At 43.6% G+C, this 16,682-nt stretch overlaps 1 protein-coding gene and 1 long non-coding RNA gene across 2 annotated transcripts in view; one reads left to right on the forward strand and one right to left on the reverse strand.

Moving 5' to 3' along the window:
* Positions 1-13,728, reverse strand: part of LOC131491439 (uncharacterized) — a 96,772-nt gene extending 83,044 nt beyond the window's left edge. Inside the window, exon 1 of the long non-coding RNA XR_009251455.1 lies at positions 12,942-13,728. This is a non-coding gene — a long non-coding RNA (uncharacterized LOC131491439). The remainder of the gene's footprint in view (positions 1-12,941) is intronic.
* Positions 1-16,682, forward strand: part of TNFSF8 (TNF superfamily member 8) — a 35,565-nt gene that overhangs the window by 2,703 nt on the left and 16,180 nt on the right. Inside the window, exon 2 of the mRNA XM_058694377.1 lies at positions 7,910-7,952. Coding sequence (XP_058550360.1) covers positions 7,910-7,952 — 43 coding nt within the window. The remainder of the gene's footprint in view (positions 1-7,909; positions 7,953-16,682) is intronic.

Consider the following 16,682-nt stretch of genomic DNA (forward strand, 5'->3'; position numbering starts at 1 on the left):
TTAAGTGTTAAATGTTTTGCACATATCATTTTCAATAAATTATTCAGGCATTAACTATTGCAAGAGCTAGAAAAAGTTATCCCCTTGAGTTATCAAGTAAGGCTTCTTGTAGGAAGAGGGAATGCAGGCTGACTTTACGAAAGGTAGAACTTAGATAAACAGAGAGATTCTAACAGAGACCTCTGGTAAAGAAATCAATGGGAGAGACCCAAGAAACTTAAACTCATATCCCAATTATCAAAAAACGGAATGGGTTGATGGCTATGTAGCACTCTGTGTGAGGATGGATGGGGGCAGTGATGGAGTACCATGAAAATGGTTTCCCTTGTGTTGCTTATGCAATGTACCATCTACTAATGTCTTTAAAGTCCCTGTGGTGGCTTTTCTTAATCTATCTTTAGGCCAGTATATTTATTTTAAAATATTATATTCCTATGGCTTAAGAAAAGTAAACAGTACATAATGGAAAAGAAATTAAAACTCACTCACACCCTTCCCACCCAACCACCAATCCCTCTTTCATGAGATCATCACCATTAACAGACTCTTCCATGTCTTTTCAAAAATACATGCATCTGTAAATGCACATGTCATTATAGTAGACTCATGATTTTGCACTTTGTTTTACTGACTTGACAGTCTATCTGGAGATCATTCCATGCCAATACATGAAAGTCTGTCTCATTCTTTGGGAAAGTCACATAGTATTCTATTGTATGACTGCTTCATAATCTATTTTATCTGTGTCTAGTGAAGGACACTTAATGTTTTTCTCTAGAAGTGTTACCCACTGTGCACGTCTGCAAGGATATCTGTGGGATAAATTCCTAGTGATGAGAATAGAATGTGTATTTTCCACTTCAATAGATATTGTCAGTCAGCCTCAAAAGATATTGTACCAATATACTCTTGAGGAAGTAAAAGTCCTACCAACAAGGAGACACCTATTGACATCCATATGGGAAGACAGAAAACTGCTTTAAAATTTTTTTTTAACATTTATTCATTTTTGAGAGACAGAGTGTGAGTGGGGGAGATGCAGAGACAGAGAGAGAGAGAGAGAGAGAGAGAGACAGAATCTGAACCAGGCTCCAAGCTCTGAGCTGTCAGCACAGACCCCGACATGGAGCTCGAACTCACAGACCATGAGATCATGAGCTGAGCTGAAGTTGGATGCTTAATTGACTGAGCCACCTAGGTGCCCTGAAAACTGATTCATCATTAAGTAAACACAACAGAGTACATGCATACCTCAGGATGAACTGTTACACAATTTATATAGCAAAGAAAATGAAAAAAAAACAATACAATTGATCTTATCTCCTCCAGAGACAAAAGGTTATATAAGATAGGCTGCAAGGTTGACAGAGGTGTCATTTCAAAAGGTTCTGAAGTCTTCAATCTAAGGGCTATCTCTATAAACCTGGAGACTGGACTTATCCAGTCCCTGAAGTGATTTATTTACATTCTAAAGGTTAGAACAAGGGGTCAGGATCTTCAGGTTTTTAAGGAGACCCTTTCTAGAAAGGAGAGAAAGTAGCTGTCTCCTTTCCCTTTATAAGTAAAGATACTTTTTTAAAATTTTTAAAAATGTTTTTATTTATTTTTGAGAGAGAAAGAGAGAGAGAGAGAGAGAGAGAGAGAGAGAGAGCATGTGCACAAGTGGGAGGAGGGGCAGAGAGAGAAGGAGACACAGAATCAGAAGCAGGCTCCAAGCTCTGAGCTGTCAGCACAGAGCCCAACGTGGGTCTCAAACTCATAAACTGCGAGATCATGACCTGAGCTGAAGATGGGTGCTTAACAGACTGAGCCACCCAGGTGCCCCATTTATTTTATTTTCTTTTTTTTTTTAATGTATCCTCCCAAAACCACTCTACCTGCCCACCAAGAGTGGACTGAGCGTCTGGTTAGGAGTAGTGATTGCTGGTGGCAGTGGTATGGTTTTTTGGTTTCCTTTAAGTTCAGATACAATATAGGGATGAGTTGAAATGATCCATGATGCTTCTCTCTACCCCTGATACTCTCTCCAATGCATTCAATTTGTCAATTAAAAAAAGTCCACTGGAAATCTTCTAAGGGGCAAGCCCTGTGCTAGGGTTGGGTAGGGGAGGACCCAAGTGGACAGGGCAGGACCCTAGTTTCCTTGGAGTTCTCTAAGTGAGGCCCAAACACCCAAGAGCTTGAGTTCAGGGCAGAGTGGCACAGAAGACCATAGATAGAAGGAGAGGAAGTGTTTCTGCTTGGAATGAGGGTGTGGCTTGCAGAAGAGCTAGAACGGAAGCTGAACCTCTTTAACACCCATATAACCTTTCACCTAAATTGGCCATGTTAACATTTTGCCCTATTTGTGCTCTTTTTAGATGTATGACAGTAAGGTGCAGACAGTGTGGCCTTTTACCTGCACATGTCTCGGCACCCATCTCCTCCTTACTGCAATGCCATTATCACAGCCAAGAGAGTCAATGTCAACTTAGAGATACCATCTAATAATAATGCACAGTCCATATATCAATGCCCCACCCTGTCCAAAAATATCTTTTACAGCAGTTGTGCCTTGTTTTGTTTGGGGATACTAAATCCATACTCAGGTCACACACCACATTTGGTTATGTTTTTTTCACTCTAGAACATTGCTGTTTAAAGGGTGATCCCTCAAACAAGCAGGTGATCCTGCTTGTTGGAAATGCAGAATCTCAGGCCCCATTCTAAACCAACTAAATCAAAACCTGCTTTTTAACAAGCTCATATGCACACTAGAGTTTGAGAAGCAATCATGTAGCAATCCCCCCTGCGCTTTGTTGTTTGTTTCTCAGGACATTGACTTTTTCAAAGGGTCCAGGCCAGTAAGCTTGTAGAATTGGCCAAGTTTCAGATTTTTCTTAGTGTTTGCCATAATTACATTCAGATTAAACTTTAGTACAATAAACAATAGTTTGTAGGCAGTGTTACATACTTCTTATTGTGGCATGCCTAGAGGCACGTTAAGTTGTCCCATTATTGGTGATGATGTTTAATTCCTTAAGGTGGTGACCACTGGTGAACACCTTTTTCCTTCTTATTAATAAGTAATCTATGAGGTAATACTTTAAAGACCTATAAATATCTTTCACTCAGCAGTTTGGGCATTCCTTGATGATCCTTGTCTAAATCAGGGAATGCACTGAGGGTTGAAGAATGATGGTTGCCTAATTTTATCATTCTTTCCGTATTTATTAACTGGCATTCTTCAGTAAACAAGAGCTCTCCACTGGAAGGATGGTGGCAGGTGGAGCTGGGGCAGGGCTTTCCAGGTGAGGCAAAAGAATGAGCAGAGGCACAGCCCAGAGGAAGGCAAGCCCAGGTTTCAGGAGAGGAGTGGCAGGGCCAGAACAGAAGTCAGCCCACACTGCACAGGAGAACAGCAGGAAAAAGAGGTAGCTGGCAAGAAGCATGGATAGAAGTAGATAAGAGAGTAGGATGCTACGTCCATCAGCAGACAAGGAAGATTTCCTAAACCCAGGTATGAGCCCAGCTTCCCATGGCCATTCTCCATTCCTTGGGGAAGGAAGACCTCAGGTGTTCTGATTGCCTGTTGAGTAATGTCTTTAAGCCCTTGCTACTCAAAGTGTGGTCCACAGCCCAGGAGCACTGGCATCATCTAAAAGCTTATTAAAAATGAAAAACCTAAGGGTCCATCCCAGAACCAGAGTCAGCATTTTAACAAGATCCCTCAGGCAAAAAACACTGCTTTAAGCCACTCTGATCCAGTTCCCACTTATACTACCCATACCAAAACAAACACTGCCTCCGAAAATTGTCTTTCTCCTGAGGACTTTCCGTGACCTCCATCTACTTTCTCATTGACTCTCAGGAGAATTTGCTGCCCTGGCTTCATCCTGTCCTATTCTAGAAAGGCAGCATAGTATGGTATTAAAGAGCATTGCCTTCCGAGTCAACACACTTGATTTGACTCTTTTCCTTGCTATTCACCATTTGTAGAACCATCCGAAATCATTAAGTCACTTCTCTAAGACTTCATCAATCACTAACTCTTGGGTAAAGACCAAATGAAAAAACACATGGAAAGCATTAGCCCTGGAGGACCAAACACCTTCATGAAGTGCTTACTCATGCTAGCTTGAAAGTAAAGGAGACATTCCTGAAAAAAAATCTCCAGGGCCCATCTTACAAGACAATGTGAGGCCAGTAAAGAAGGGGATATGGAATCTCCCCAGCATATTCCAAACATTAGTTGCCTTGGGCCATTTTTAATCAGAGAGGACATCTTTAATCAAAAGCACATTTGGTATCTGCCTACCTCTGTGCAGCATTATTCATGAAAGAAATGAGCCTTTCAAGGTATTGGGGCAAATTAAGCACATCATCAGGATCAAAAGATCCAAAATAGCTATCATTTTCGAGTACTTGCCAACATTTTTTTTATACAGTGTCTTATTGTGTCTGCAACAACCCAGTAAAGGAAAGGGTGATTAGCCCTCTAATCACAATAATAAAAGGAAACAAGGAAAAAGAGTCATAGGCAGGGAACATGATTGAGATTGGGTCATTTCACCTGGGGACAAGCAGATTAAACATGACCGTTCTTCCCTCCATCCACAGAAACATTGTTGGAAATACTAATCAGATATCTGGAGTCTGAAACTAAAGAAGTACAATGAAAGAGGGGTGCCTGGGTGGCTCAGTCAGTTGAGCGTCCGATTTTGGCTCAGGTCATGATCTCACAGCTTGTGGGTTTGAGCCCTGCATTGGGCTCTGTGATGACAGCTCAGAGCCTGGAGCCTGCTTCGGATTCTGTGTCTCCCTCTCTCTCTGCTCCCCCCCTGCTCACGCTCTGTCTCTCTCTCCTTCAAAAATAAATAAACATTAAAAGAAACAAAGAAAGAAGTACAGTGAAAGAAGTGTAACTGGTTGGTAACCATGGAAATAAAGTTTCCTGAGCTACTCAATGGAGCTGAGAATGACAGCCTGGGAGGGTCCATTAGCTTATGTCTATGTCCAGCCTATGTGCTATTGACCTGAAAGGCAAGTCGCTGGGCAAGATGGGCCACATTTCCCCAGCCAGGACCCAGAACACCAGACAAGATTTGGGAGAGAATTCTAGGACTGAGAGTCATCTTTGCCAAAGAGGAGTTGATGGACAGCACTAGATCATGCCAAGGGCATAAACAACTCTCAGCAAATTATAAAAGTCACCATCTCTTTACACCTTGCCGTTCTACGGCAAGGATTGCTAAAGGGAGGGGAGTGTAGGGGGCAAGGATTGCTAAAAGGAGGGGAGTGTAGGGGGCAAGGATTGCTAAAGGGAGGGGAGTGTAGGGGAGAATGAGCATCTCCATCCTTAGCTTCTGAGCTAGCATCTCTCTCAGGGCAGTGGAAAGAACACCAGAAAATTTCAACCCAAGATCTGCCTCTGATTCATGAGTATTTCAATTTCTTGTTCTATTAAATTAACTTGATGGACTGAAAGATGTCTGGGTTCGCTTCTGGCTCTGCTTCTCTGATATTTTCTACCATGGGCAGCCAGGAGAGCTATAGAGACCTCATCTCAGGAGCTCTCCAAAATAGGAATAATCATACTTCTGTCTTGGTTGCCCTTGGCCCCGGGTGAAGGTTTAAGCAACAAGATTCTTTCTTATACAAAGATGTGCTATTTTTGACATTCTCCTGCATAAAGTTAGGAAACCAGAAAGCCCTCAAATGACAGACAGAGGCCTCCTCTGACCCTCATATGAATGCGGTCCTCCCCCCAGATATTATCTCTTACAACCTTGTTATGTATGTGAAGTGTGTTCTGTGGATCAGGAGCCTCAGCATCACCTGGGAGTTTGTCAGAACTACAGACTACAGCCAAACCCACTGTATCAGAATTTGCATTTTAACCAGCTCTCCAGGTGATTCGCATACTCATTACAGTTTGAGAAGGGTTATCTTGAAACACTCTTCCTTCACAGCCCTTGCCTCAACTTGCAGTTCAATTATATATTTATTTGGATATTTTAAGTGACTGCTTTAATGACTAAGCCATAAAATCCACAGGATGTCTTCAAGTGACTAACGTAGTTCCTGGCACACACCAGATCAGGTGTTCATTCAACATGTGCTGAATGTATGACTCTCTGGTATTTCCCGGACTACTCGTAGAGTCTGGAAATGGCCCAATGGTTCTACTATGCCAGCCTTCTCTCACTGTCCCTGGATACTTTCCTGGATGGCCAAGAAATTCAACTATCTTAGCACTGCATTTCAATGTAGATGTTCTTCTTTGTGCATTTGCACATCACACTAATTGATGAACATGCTTGGTAGTAAATTGGCTGTTCATTAGATTTCAAAATGTTATTTGCAACCTTGAAGAGGCAACAGAGGGGAATTTTGTGATGTCAGGTTTTCCTATGAACTGCACGCATAATTTATGAGAGACCACAAATGTACTATTGTTACTTAGGTTAAGAGCTTTCAACTAAAGCACTAAAATAATAGACTATTAGAGCCGAGAAGGAAGGCTATTCCAAGCCAAGTTCACTTCCTTTGCCCTGAAAAGCTGAAGCCCAAAAGTTTACACTGACTTCTGCCGTCTCCAAATAAGGGCTATGCCAGGGCTTTGCCTTCAGGAGTCTTCCTCCACTCACTACAACCCACTTGGAATGGAGAAGAGATCCATTTATCAGAAAATGAGCCATCAGTGGAAGGCAAAGGACAGCACCTCCAGGGAAATGATGGAATAAAAGGGAAACTCCAGATAGTCCTAGTTGTTCAGATAGAACACTAAGGAAGTAAGATGTGCACAGCTGCTAACTTCTTGCTCTGGACAAGGTTGAGGAGTTATTTCCACCCATGTCAATGTCACACTTCTGTATTAATATTTCAGTCCAGTGCACTACAGGAGACCTCCACCCTGACAGTTCAAAAGAGAAATAAGATACCTTATACCTTCTTGGCAAGACACCTGAGGTGTGGCTCCATGGGTGAGAGGGGCGGGGAGAGAGCCTAGGGTGGGAATGTCAGTCTCTAAGGAATTTATTAGGGGTGAAAAATTTTGCCCCTTTGGTTCTGTTCTCTGCTTGCTCAGAGCACCCCAACAAGAACTCCCTATCATTCCCTCCATTCCCTCAGGTTGGAGGACCCCTCCTTCAGAACACAACCTGCTTCTATCAACCTTTTACTTACCTGTATAAATATTTATGTATATATTTATGTTTATTATACAATAAATAATCCAAAATATAATGTGAATTTATAAATATATAATATTCCTATGTGTTTGCTTTGTTCTATCATTATAAATATTTGGATATTATAATCATGTATAAATTTATAATAAAGTCATGAGAGCAGGGAACCAATTTAATTATTTATGGTATCATCACAATGCTTGGCATATAAACATTCAATTAATTCAGAATTTCCAACCACAGGAAATATAGAGATGTACCTTCCAAGGTATGTTTACAGCATACTTTCACTATTTGATGAATCAAATACGGAAAAAAACCCACATGTATTTATACATTAGACTTGCTTGTTCTTTTGTTGACCAAAGGGGGGAAAATATCAAATGCAGAGGTGAAAACAAAAGCCCTGGACAGGGTGATGAGTTACAGATTCTAGATCCTGACCTGCCATAAACTTTTCATTTTACCCTGCTCAGCCCCGACTTCCTCACCTGTGAAATGTGCACAGTAAACCCTGGCCTCACCTTGCGTTTCTAGTAGGCAAGCTATCAAGCAAATGGGTGAGTTTTCAATGTAAATTAGGCCTGTGAATTAATTTTTTTTAACTCAAGAGTCAAGTGGAACACAAATTCTAAGTTGCACAGCACTTTGAGGACCAGAACGGAAAAGAAAAAGATAAGTTCTTTCCATTGAATGACAATCTCACACTGCCTCTCTTTTTCTTTCTTCTCTTCCAGGATTCCATTCCCAACCCACCTGGAAAATTCCCCCTTAAAGGAGGTAAGACCTTGGAATTAGGAGTAAATATGTAGTGAATCATCCATGTGACATCATAGTGGAGTAACAACCAGGAGCATCATAATATTGCCCAACAGAAAAGTGGGTGGAGGCAAAGGTGGAGGCTGCTCAGATCTGAGCTGGTGCATCTGGATTCATCCTAGCAGCCTCTGTTTGGCAGTCTGGTGCCTACAGCTCTCCCGCTAATGAAAGTTCTACCAGTGACATAGACTATCATGTGGACATGGATAGGAATGCAAAGCAGTGTTGTGTTAAGAGCTTGATATCTGGAGTCAGACAAGTGTGGGTATGGATCTTGGCTCTACATCTCACTGGGAACCTTAGCTTTTCATCTATAAAATGGGAATAATAATATCTACCTCATGAAAGTATTAGAGAAGCCAAGCAGATCTCATCCATAAATTGCTTGTGGTGGCTACTGGCATATAGTAATCATTAAATAACTGGTAGTAGCCAAAATGCATAATGAAGGTAGGATTGTAAAAATAGACTTTCTCCTCACCCCATATGTTTCCTATCATTGAAGTCACTAATCAATGCATTGTCTCTATGAGTCCCAGAGTTAGCTTAACATTGAGGATGAAAAGCTTTGAGATCATCAGGCAAACATTTTGCTTGCACAGAAGAGGAAAAGTAAGACCCAGTGAAGTGTCATATCCAAGGTCATTTGGAGCCAAACCCAGAACCCCGATGTCCTCATCTTTCATCCAATGTTTTATCCACCCCAGAACATGAACCCATCTCAGTTCTGTAAACTCTAGAGCCTAGATAGTAACTACAGCTGGATAACCAGACAGATCAGAAAAAAAGGTAAAAGAGAAAGGGTGGGACAACATAGGCACCCAGCTAGAGACACCAGAGCATCCGTGGGACGAGAGAACACAAGTGTATGAACACAGCCCCAAATCCCAACACCATCCCACTAGGAGTTTGGTTTAGGATGCCTCAGTCATGCCCTTCCTTCTATCTGTCACAGAGAAATTTAGACAATAGAAGCAAGTGCCCCAAACAGACAAGCATTCTGGACCTTTCAAGGAAGACAATAATTATAGCTTTGTCAACAATAAGTTAACCTTGGCTGGAATTACTTCGCAAGTGACCACAACTCGCCTATTGCCTCTGTAGTGCAGAAGCAGCCATAGACTGTACAAATGAGCAGAGAGCTGTGGGGCCATAAAACTTTATTTACAGAATGAGGTGCTAGGCTGGATTTGACCCACAGACCAGAGTTTGGGACCCTGTTACGGAAACAGCACAGGCTTTGGCATCAGAACATGTAATGCATGCTCTCATGGAGCCTTGCCAAAAAAAAAACCAGGCACACTGACTCAGTGTCATTTTTTCTTCTCTGCTCCCACCATCCCACCACCACATCTACCCGGATCCTCTAAGGAAGACCAGAACTTCTCATTTCTTGAGAGAGAGAAGTCATCTGTAACAGGAACATACTTCAATGATGAGGATAGTATTGATTAGGCAATGGGACCTCAACCATTCTGGATCTTGGTTTCTGCACCTGTAGAGCACTGCCCATCATGGGTTTGCCAAGCACAGGGGGCTCTAACTGCTGGTTTTGTCCCTATGATGTTTTTTACCAGTCCAGAGTGAAATAGGAAGAAGGACAAGGTAGCCCCTTTTTCTCATAGCCAACTATTTTTAATGTAAGGGGCACTATTTTCTCTAAGAGTACATCCTTCCCTAAAGCATTAAAATGTCCTTTCTTATACAATATGAAGCTGATATGGATGCAAGTTGAGTTATTTTGTTTTGTTTTAGTGGGCACAATAGACAAAATCAAAAACTGTCTACTCTACATTGGTCGCTGAATTTTCATTTGGGGGTAATATTCTTTGGTCCATGAAACACAAAATTGTGGGAGCCATGAACTAGGTCACTTATCAAATCCCTTCTTATCTTGGCCATCACTGTGTCAGAATATACACTAATCCAAAACCACCCTCAGCTGACAATTCCATATTTCTGCAACCAGATTTTAGAAATGATAATAATAATCCCCACCAGGGCTATGAAACTTTTGTTAAAGATCTTCCCATGCCTCTCCTGGATTGATTTAGCTTCACTCCTGTGAGCAAACCACACGGGGGTTAGTATTTCTATATTGCAGGTGAGAATCTGAGGTCCAAGCCATCAAGGTGACTCACTTAAGGTCATCCAAGGAGCTGCTGGCAGAGCAGGGATCAGAATCCAGGACTCTTCTGTGTTCCCTGTATGATGTGCTTTGGCCATGAAATGTTAGTGACCAGCTATGTGTAGTCCCTGGCTGTCTCCTATTTATAATGCACATCTACATTTCTCTTCACTTGGCAAACTGTAGACACAGTAGTAGGGTGAGGTGGAAAGCATATTACTTGGGCTCCAGAACTGATTTTCATCCCAGCAGTCTGTGTATCTCTGGGCATCTGTGTGCTAAAATGTGTGTATCTCTGTGTATCTATGTGCTAAAATGAAATGAACGGGTCGTTCCAGCTTTGACACTTCATGATGCTTTGATTCAGTATATAAATATAGAAGAAAAAAAAAGTCTAACAATAATCTTGAGGAAATCTGTAGCCACAACCTCCTTTCCCCAATAAGCCCCTCTTAAACAAATACAAGCAGCACTTTTCTCCTTTTGAAAAGCCATTGCAAGACATCCAGCAGGGGTGAGCCATTTCCCAGAAACCCCTAGAAGGAAGCTCCAGAGGTAGCATGTGGTTTGTCACTGGGGTGGACAACGGCAGAAGCTAGACACTTTCCAGAATGCCCTCTGCCGGCTAATGCAAATCATACATCATGAGGAGGAAACCAGCAGCAGCCCAGAGCCTAGGAAGCAGGGGTAAGGTACCTTAACACACAGTGACACTTAGCTGCAGATTAACCACAGGAAATCAAGCCTCTGTAATGAAGGGATTTCTGAGTCCCAACACAAGCTTCCCATTCCAGTCAGGAGATTGGTCACTAGCAGAGTTCCATCTCACACTGATTCCACTGTGCTTAGGACACAGTGGACCATTCTGGGGGTTCAGCAGGAAGCCCCACTCCTGTGGGCCAGGAAGAGCACAGGGAGGAGAACCTTGCCCCACATCCTTCTCCTCTCACCTAGAAAATAGTTAATAAGAAGCCACACACAGAGCCACCAAGAGGGTGACATGGGACAGCAAACATGACTCTTGTCTGTCCCCTGGCTGGGCCTATGTCCTTTGGACACAGAGTCCACTCTGTTCTTTCATCCCCAAATAAAATTACTCTGTCCCATCTCACTAGGGTGAGGAACCAAGGTAGGGCTCTGGGGAGAGCCCTGGGCTTCTGGGCTTTTTCTCCTCATTTCTTGTTCCAATTTTCTGCTCCTGCCACATTTTGAATCTCACACGTGCTCATGTAATGTGGCATATTTGCCCAAATCACAACACAGGCATCTCTGCCGTCAGTTCCAACATCACCCCACCTCTGTGGATAACTATGTTTGCCACACCATTTAGGGTACAGAGGGAAGTTGGTGGGGCAGTGCTTTCCATCACAGAGATGATGCACATTGAGTACTAAGTCCCTCTGTTCTTGTAAGACCTCTGCCACTCCAGCCACTGGGAATTTCTCAAGGGACAGCTTCCCGCCCTGGGGTTCAGCCCTCCACCACCTGTGTACTAACCTTCTTTCCTTCTGTTTTTTCCTCCTGTTTTCACTTCCACCCTCCCCTTTTCTCCTCACAAACTCTGCCTTTATTTTATAGAATGTTTTTGGATACCTTGGTATCAGCCACAGGCTTTCCCAATATCCCAACATATAAGTGACAGTTCTTTCCACACCAGAGAAATTCTGTAGACAACTTTTCAACCAGTTTTTCTTTTATTTCCACACTACATACATAGGAGGCTCTGGCAGAGTGAAAACAGTGGACACTGATGGGGCACCCACCTTGTGCCAAGCACAGGGCTGAGTGTTTCACCACTCACCAGGCGGTCCTCACAACATGCCCCAAGGATGTTACTATGCCTGTTTTATAGGGATGGAATCTGGAGCACAGAGCGGTTTACTCACTTGCCTAAGATTGCACAGCTAGTGAGGAGTGGGGCAAGACCTCAAAATCCAGGCTGCCTCACCTTGCACTTTCCTTACCCAGGATTACATTGCCAGATGCTTAGTAGAACATCACTGTGCTTCCTTCCGGTGCCCCTACCGGTTCTCTAAGGTTGGGCTCCCTTCCAACACTTCCAACAAGGAAAAGGTGCTTCCTTGGCACCTGTTCCCACAGCTGTTTGTTTTCTTGTTATGGAGCTCTGGAGTGGTGGGGGACATACAGAGCCCATGACAGGGAATCTACAAGCCATATTGAACCCCTAGCTTTGTGGCTGAGATGATATGAGACCCAGAGGATTCCTTCCCTCCCCACACCCTCCAGTTAGAAGTTGGCCTCTCCTGTAAGTGTCATGGGCCCCTCATATCCAGAGGTTCCTAGGGGCCCTGAGGAAGGGGAAACAGTGGATATACCACATGTGGGTCTTGACAGCCCCTTTAGTGCCTTCCCCACCCTCATCTGAATACCCTCTCCTTAATCCTGTCCCCAGCTGGAGATGGGCAAAGACAGAGAACAGGGTTGGGCTTTGGAATACCCACATTCCAGTCCGGGGACTTGAAGCAACACACTTTCCCTCTTGGGAGCTGGAGTTTCCTGTTGTCGAAAATATCAGGAGTGAGGGGAGAGAGCCAGATGACCTGACCCTGGCATGGATTTTACTTTGGGGGTGACATTCCTGGAATTAGACAAATTGACTATTTACCATTCTAACAACTTACAATTTTACATGGCTTGGCAGACTACCCTCCTCCCCATTCCCTCTGCTAAAAAGAAAGTGTGGGCATTAAAAAAAAATGAAGTTTGGCTCTTTAATTGTACCTAGTGAACCCACCCACAGAAACAATAAAAACCTCCCATTTGGGGGCAATGAAACCAAATCACAGAGGCTGGCTACTCACCGATCCCCAGCTGTCCCTGATGTCATAAGGCTCTCTGTGATCCAGGTGGTCACAGCCACACCAGGACACCACACTGGCAGCAAAAGAGGCAGGTAGAGAAGCAGCGCCGTCCCCCATCACCCAGAACGACTGAAAACAGCAGAGACTTTACTTCCATCAGATAGATTGAACTGGTTCTCAATTGCCCAATTCAGCAGTTGTGGTGTACCTTTTTGTTTGGTTTTGTTTTAACTTTTCACAGCAAGATGGGGCACTTCTGCTCAGGGGGCAAATTGCTTTTCAGATAGCCATAGTCCTCAAAGATCCTATTTGCTCCTCCATTTACTTTAAACACACGCAAAACCCACTCTTACACTGTCTTTTTCTCAAGGCAGAGACAACAGGGATCGGGAATCTGTCTACAAGAAATAAACTAGAAAATGGGCCACTCAGAATAAAGTGGAATAGGATCCTGCAGAGGCAATCCAGAGTGCTAAAGCAACTTATATGTAATCTCTACCTCTTCCCACCAAGAAAAGGGAGTGGGGGGAGAGAGGAGATCCAGGGGAGGTGAGGAGAAGGGTAGAAACAAGAGGAGAGAAGAGGGGGAAATATTCACATCACTAAGAAACATATTAAAATTTATACTTGAATTTAGTGCATACAAATTACAAGGCTCTAAATCTAGAGGAAATCCTCATCTTTCCAATACTTCAGAGAAGGAGAAAAGGAAAGAAAAAGAAGTAAAGGAAGGAAAGAGGGATAGAGGGAAATAAGGAAGGAGAGAGGGAAAGCAGGACTTGGATGATATAGCCCATCCAAGCTCTCTGGATGCCACCTGTGCTGGCTTGAATTTCTACAAGTCCAGCAGCGCAAGCCCTCGACCAGGGAACGGGAGCCAACCATCACCTAGCATCCCTTGGGCGGTGAATGCCAAGCTCATGGCTATGCATTATCTCGTCTGACTTTCCAGCAATTCTTAAAGGGAGATTGTAATTATTCTCACTTTGAGGAGAATTCAAGGAAGCTGAACGACTTTGTAAAGCCACACAACTTAGTAAAGTAGTCGAGGTAGAATTTGAACCCAAGCCTGTTTGGGTTCCTAAGTGTGCTAACTTCCTAACTTCCTAACTTCCTAAGTATGCTGTCATACTTCTGCATCTAGAATAGCTAGGAGGTGTTTTTAAAGTTATTTGAAATGTTAGCAGAGTTCACCATGTGACTTCAGATTCACCTTGCCTTTAAAAATATTTTTTATAATGTTTATTTTTAAGAGAGACAGACAGGCATGAGCAGAGGAGGGACAGAGAGCAAAGGAGCTACAGAATCTGAAGCAGGATCCACACTCTGAGCTGTCAGCATGTAGCTTTACACAGGGCTCAAACCCATGGACCGCGGGATCATGACCTGAGCCAAAGTCGGAGGCTCAACTGATTGAGCCACCCAGGCACCTCTCACCTTGCCTTTTAAAATCTAGACGTTAAAGATGCTTCTTTTTTTTTTTTTTTTTTTTTTTTTTTTTAATTTTTGGGACAGAGAGAGACAGAGCATGAACGGGGGAGGGGCAGAGAGAGGGAGACACAGAATCGGAAACAGGCTCCAGGCTCCGAGCCATCGGCCCAGAGCCTGACGCGGGGCTCGAACTCACGGACCGCGAGATCGTGACCTGGCTGAAGTCGGACGCTTAACCGACTGCGCCACCCAGGCGCCCCAAAGATGCTTCTTAAATACACCTCAATAACATCAATTCCACCTGCATTTAAATTAAGTGAATTCCAAGAAGCCCACCCAGATAGTCAGATAGGTTTAGCTTAAATACTGCCACAGGATTGGGGTGCCTGGGTGGCTCAGTCGGTTAAGTGGCCGACTTCGGCTCAGGTCATGATCTCGCGGTCCGTGAGTTCGAGCCCCGCGTCCAGCTCTGTGCAGACAGCTCAGAGCCTGGAGCCTGTTTCAGATTCTGTGTCTCCCTCTCTCTGACCCTCCCCGTTCATGCTCTGTCTCTCTCTGTCTCAAAAATAAATAAATGTTAAAAAAAAATTAAAAAAAAAATACTGCCACAGGATTAAAAAGACACCAAAATTCCAAAAAACTGTCAAGAAATTCAAATGGATTTCAGCATGATCTCAATTTGTGTCTACTGGTCACTCTTTATGGGCTTAACACAGAGCATGCCATGCCAGGATGAGTATTCTCCAAATGATGTTGTAAATCCAGAGTTATCTAGTTGTCCTCTGTTTAAGAAATAAGCCATCTTGGACCTTTTCCACTACTAGTTGGCTTTGTGGCATTAGGGAAATGGTCAAGTTAAAGCCAGTTGAAATGACCCATGGGTTAAGGATCCACTTCAATTCCAATTTGTACTGATAATGGAGAGACTCTCCCCTAGATGTCACTGTTGGGACTCCCCTGGATATTCCGCCAGATGGAGGGACTACCAGGACATGGTAGATGCAGTCATTAAGATAATGCCTCTCCTTCTTGGAAGGCTTAAAATATTTTCAACAGATGGAAGGAGCATTCTACACGCTTTTCTGGAAGTGTCAGATGGTCTCAAACATTTATGCACATAGTTGAGAAACTTCAATCCACCATCTAATGCCATGAGCTTTGCTTTAATGAGCATTTCATCAGCCAGCTCACTCTGCTAAGTGGCATTGCTAAGCTGTCTACTACAACCAGGAAAAGGGGAGTAGGGGAGGAAGGGACTACCATTTCCTGAATGTCCCTCTAAGCCACATGCTGCACTGGCCACTTGACCCTCATTGCATCTTTGCAACAGCCATTAGGGTTGATTATTATCATCCGATTTTACAGATGCAGTAACTGAGGGTCAGTAAGGAAGGTGACAGTTAAAAGCCTTGACCAGAGCCCAGATGCTCTTTTTGAGATGCACTGTGTTTGTCTCATCCTAATATCAAACTGGAAGGTGCCTGGCACTCTGACCACATACCATCTGGCTGGAATGGTTGGCATGGTTTCTTTTGCCACCTTGGGCTTTGTTACATCTTGATGGAAGCCTCCTCAAGACTTGTGACTTATGGCTTGGCAGGGTTCAGCACATGGGCCTGAAGGCTCCTGTTGGCATTCCTCTGCAAGAGAGAGCTCATCAGTGCTCTTTTCCCAGTACCTCCAGCTTTTTCCTCAGTTTTAGTCCAGTGTGTATGGTGGCTGCAAACCCACTTCTTCCTACATTTAACCCTCACTCTTCCATGGAAAGACATATAAACAGAGGACATAGCCCTAGACTAAGAGTAAGGAGACTTGTGCTCTGGACTCAGCTCTGCCACTAATCTATGGTGACATCTTGGGCCAGACCCTCAGTGCCTCTGGGTTCAATGACCCCAGTCATAGAACTAGGGTCTTGGTCAAGTTGGCATCAAATGGCCCTTTCAAGTCTGACATTTTGAGATCTCAAGGGGAGGGGGGGTGGGCCAGTCTTTAAGCTGCCATTATTCTGATTTCTAGAACATGATCCTTTCAACCACCTTAAGCAACATCTCTGTCTCCCTAGCTCTGTCTTCTGTGAAACTAGCCTAGAGGGTTTCATTGGCACTTACTTCTCTCCAGGCTTCCAAACAATGTCCAGAAAAGTTCCATGATCCTGGAGGAGGCCAAGCTTGGGCTTATAAATCTTGCCCATCTAAAGGCCTTGGTCTTCAGAAAAATTTACAGAGTGCTTAAGTTGTTTGAAAGAGGGAATGCTCCACAGAAAGAGTAAGATGCTCAGGCTCTGGTTCTGCCTCTGTAATTAACTCATGG

The sequence above is a fragment of the Neofelis nebulosa genome, chromosome 12 (genome assembly GCF_028018385.1).
Source record: "Neofelis nebulosa isolate mNeoNeb1 chromosome 12, mNeoNeb1.pri, whole genome shotgun sequence".
Classification (NCBI taxonomy): Eukaryota; Metazoa; Chordata; class Mammalia; order Carnivora; family Felidae; genus Neofelis; species Neofelis nebulosa.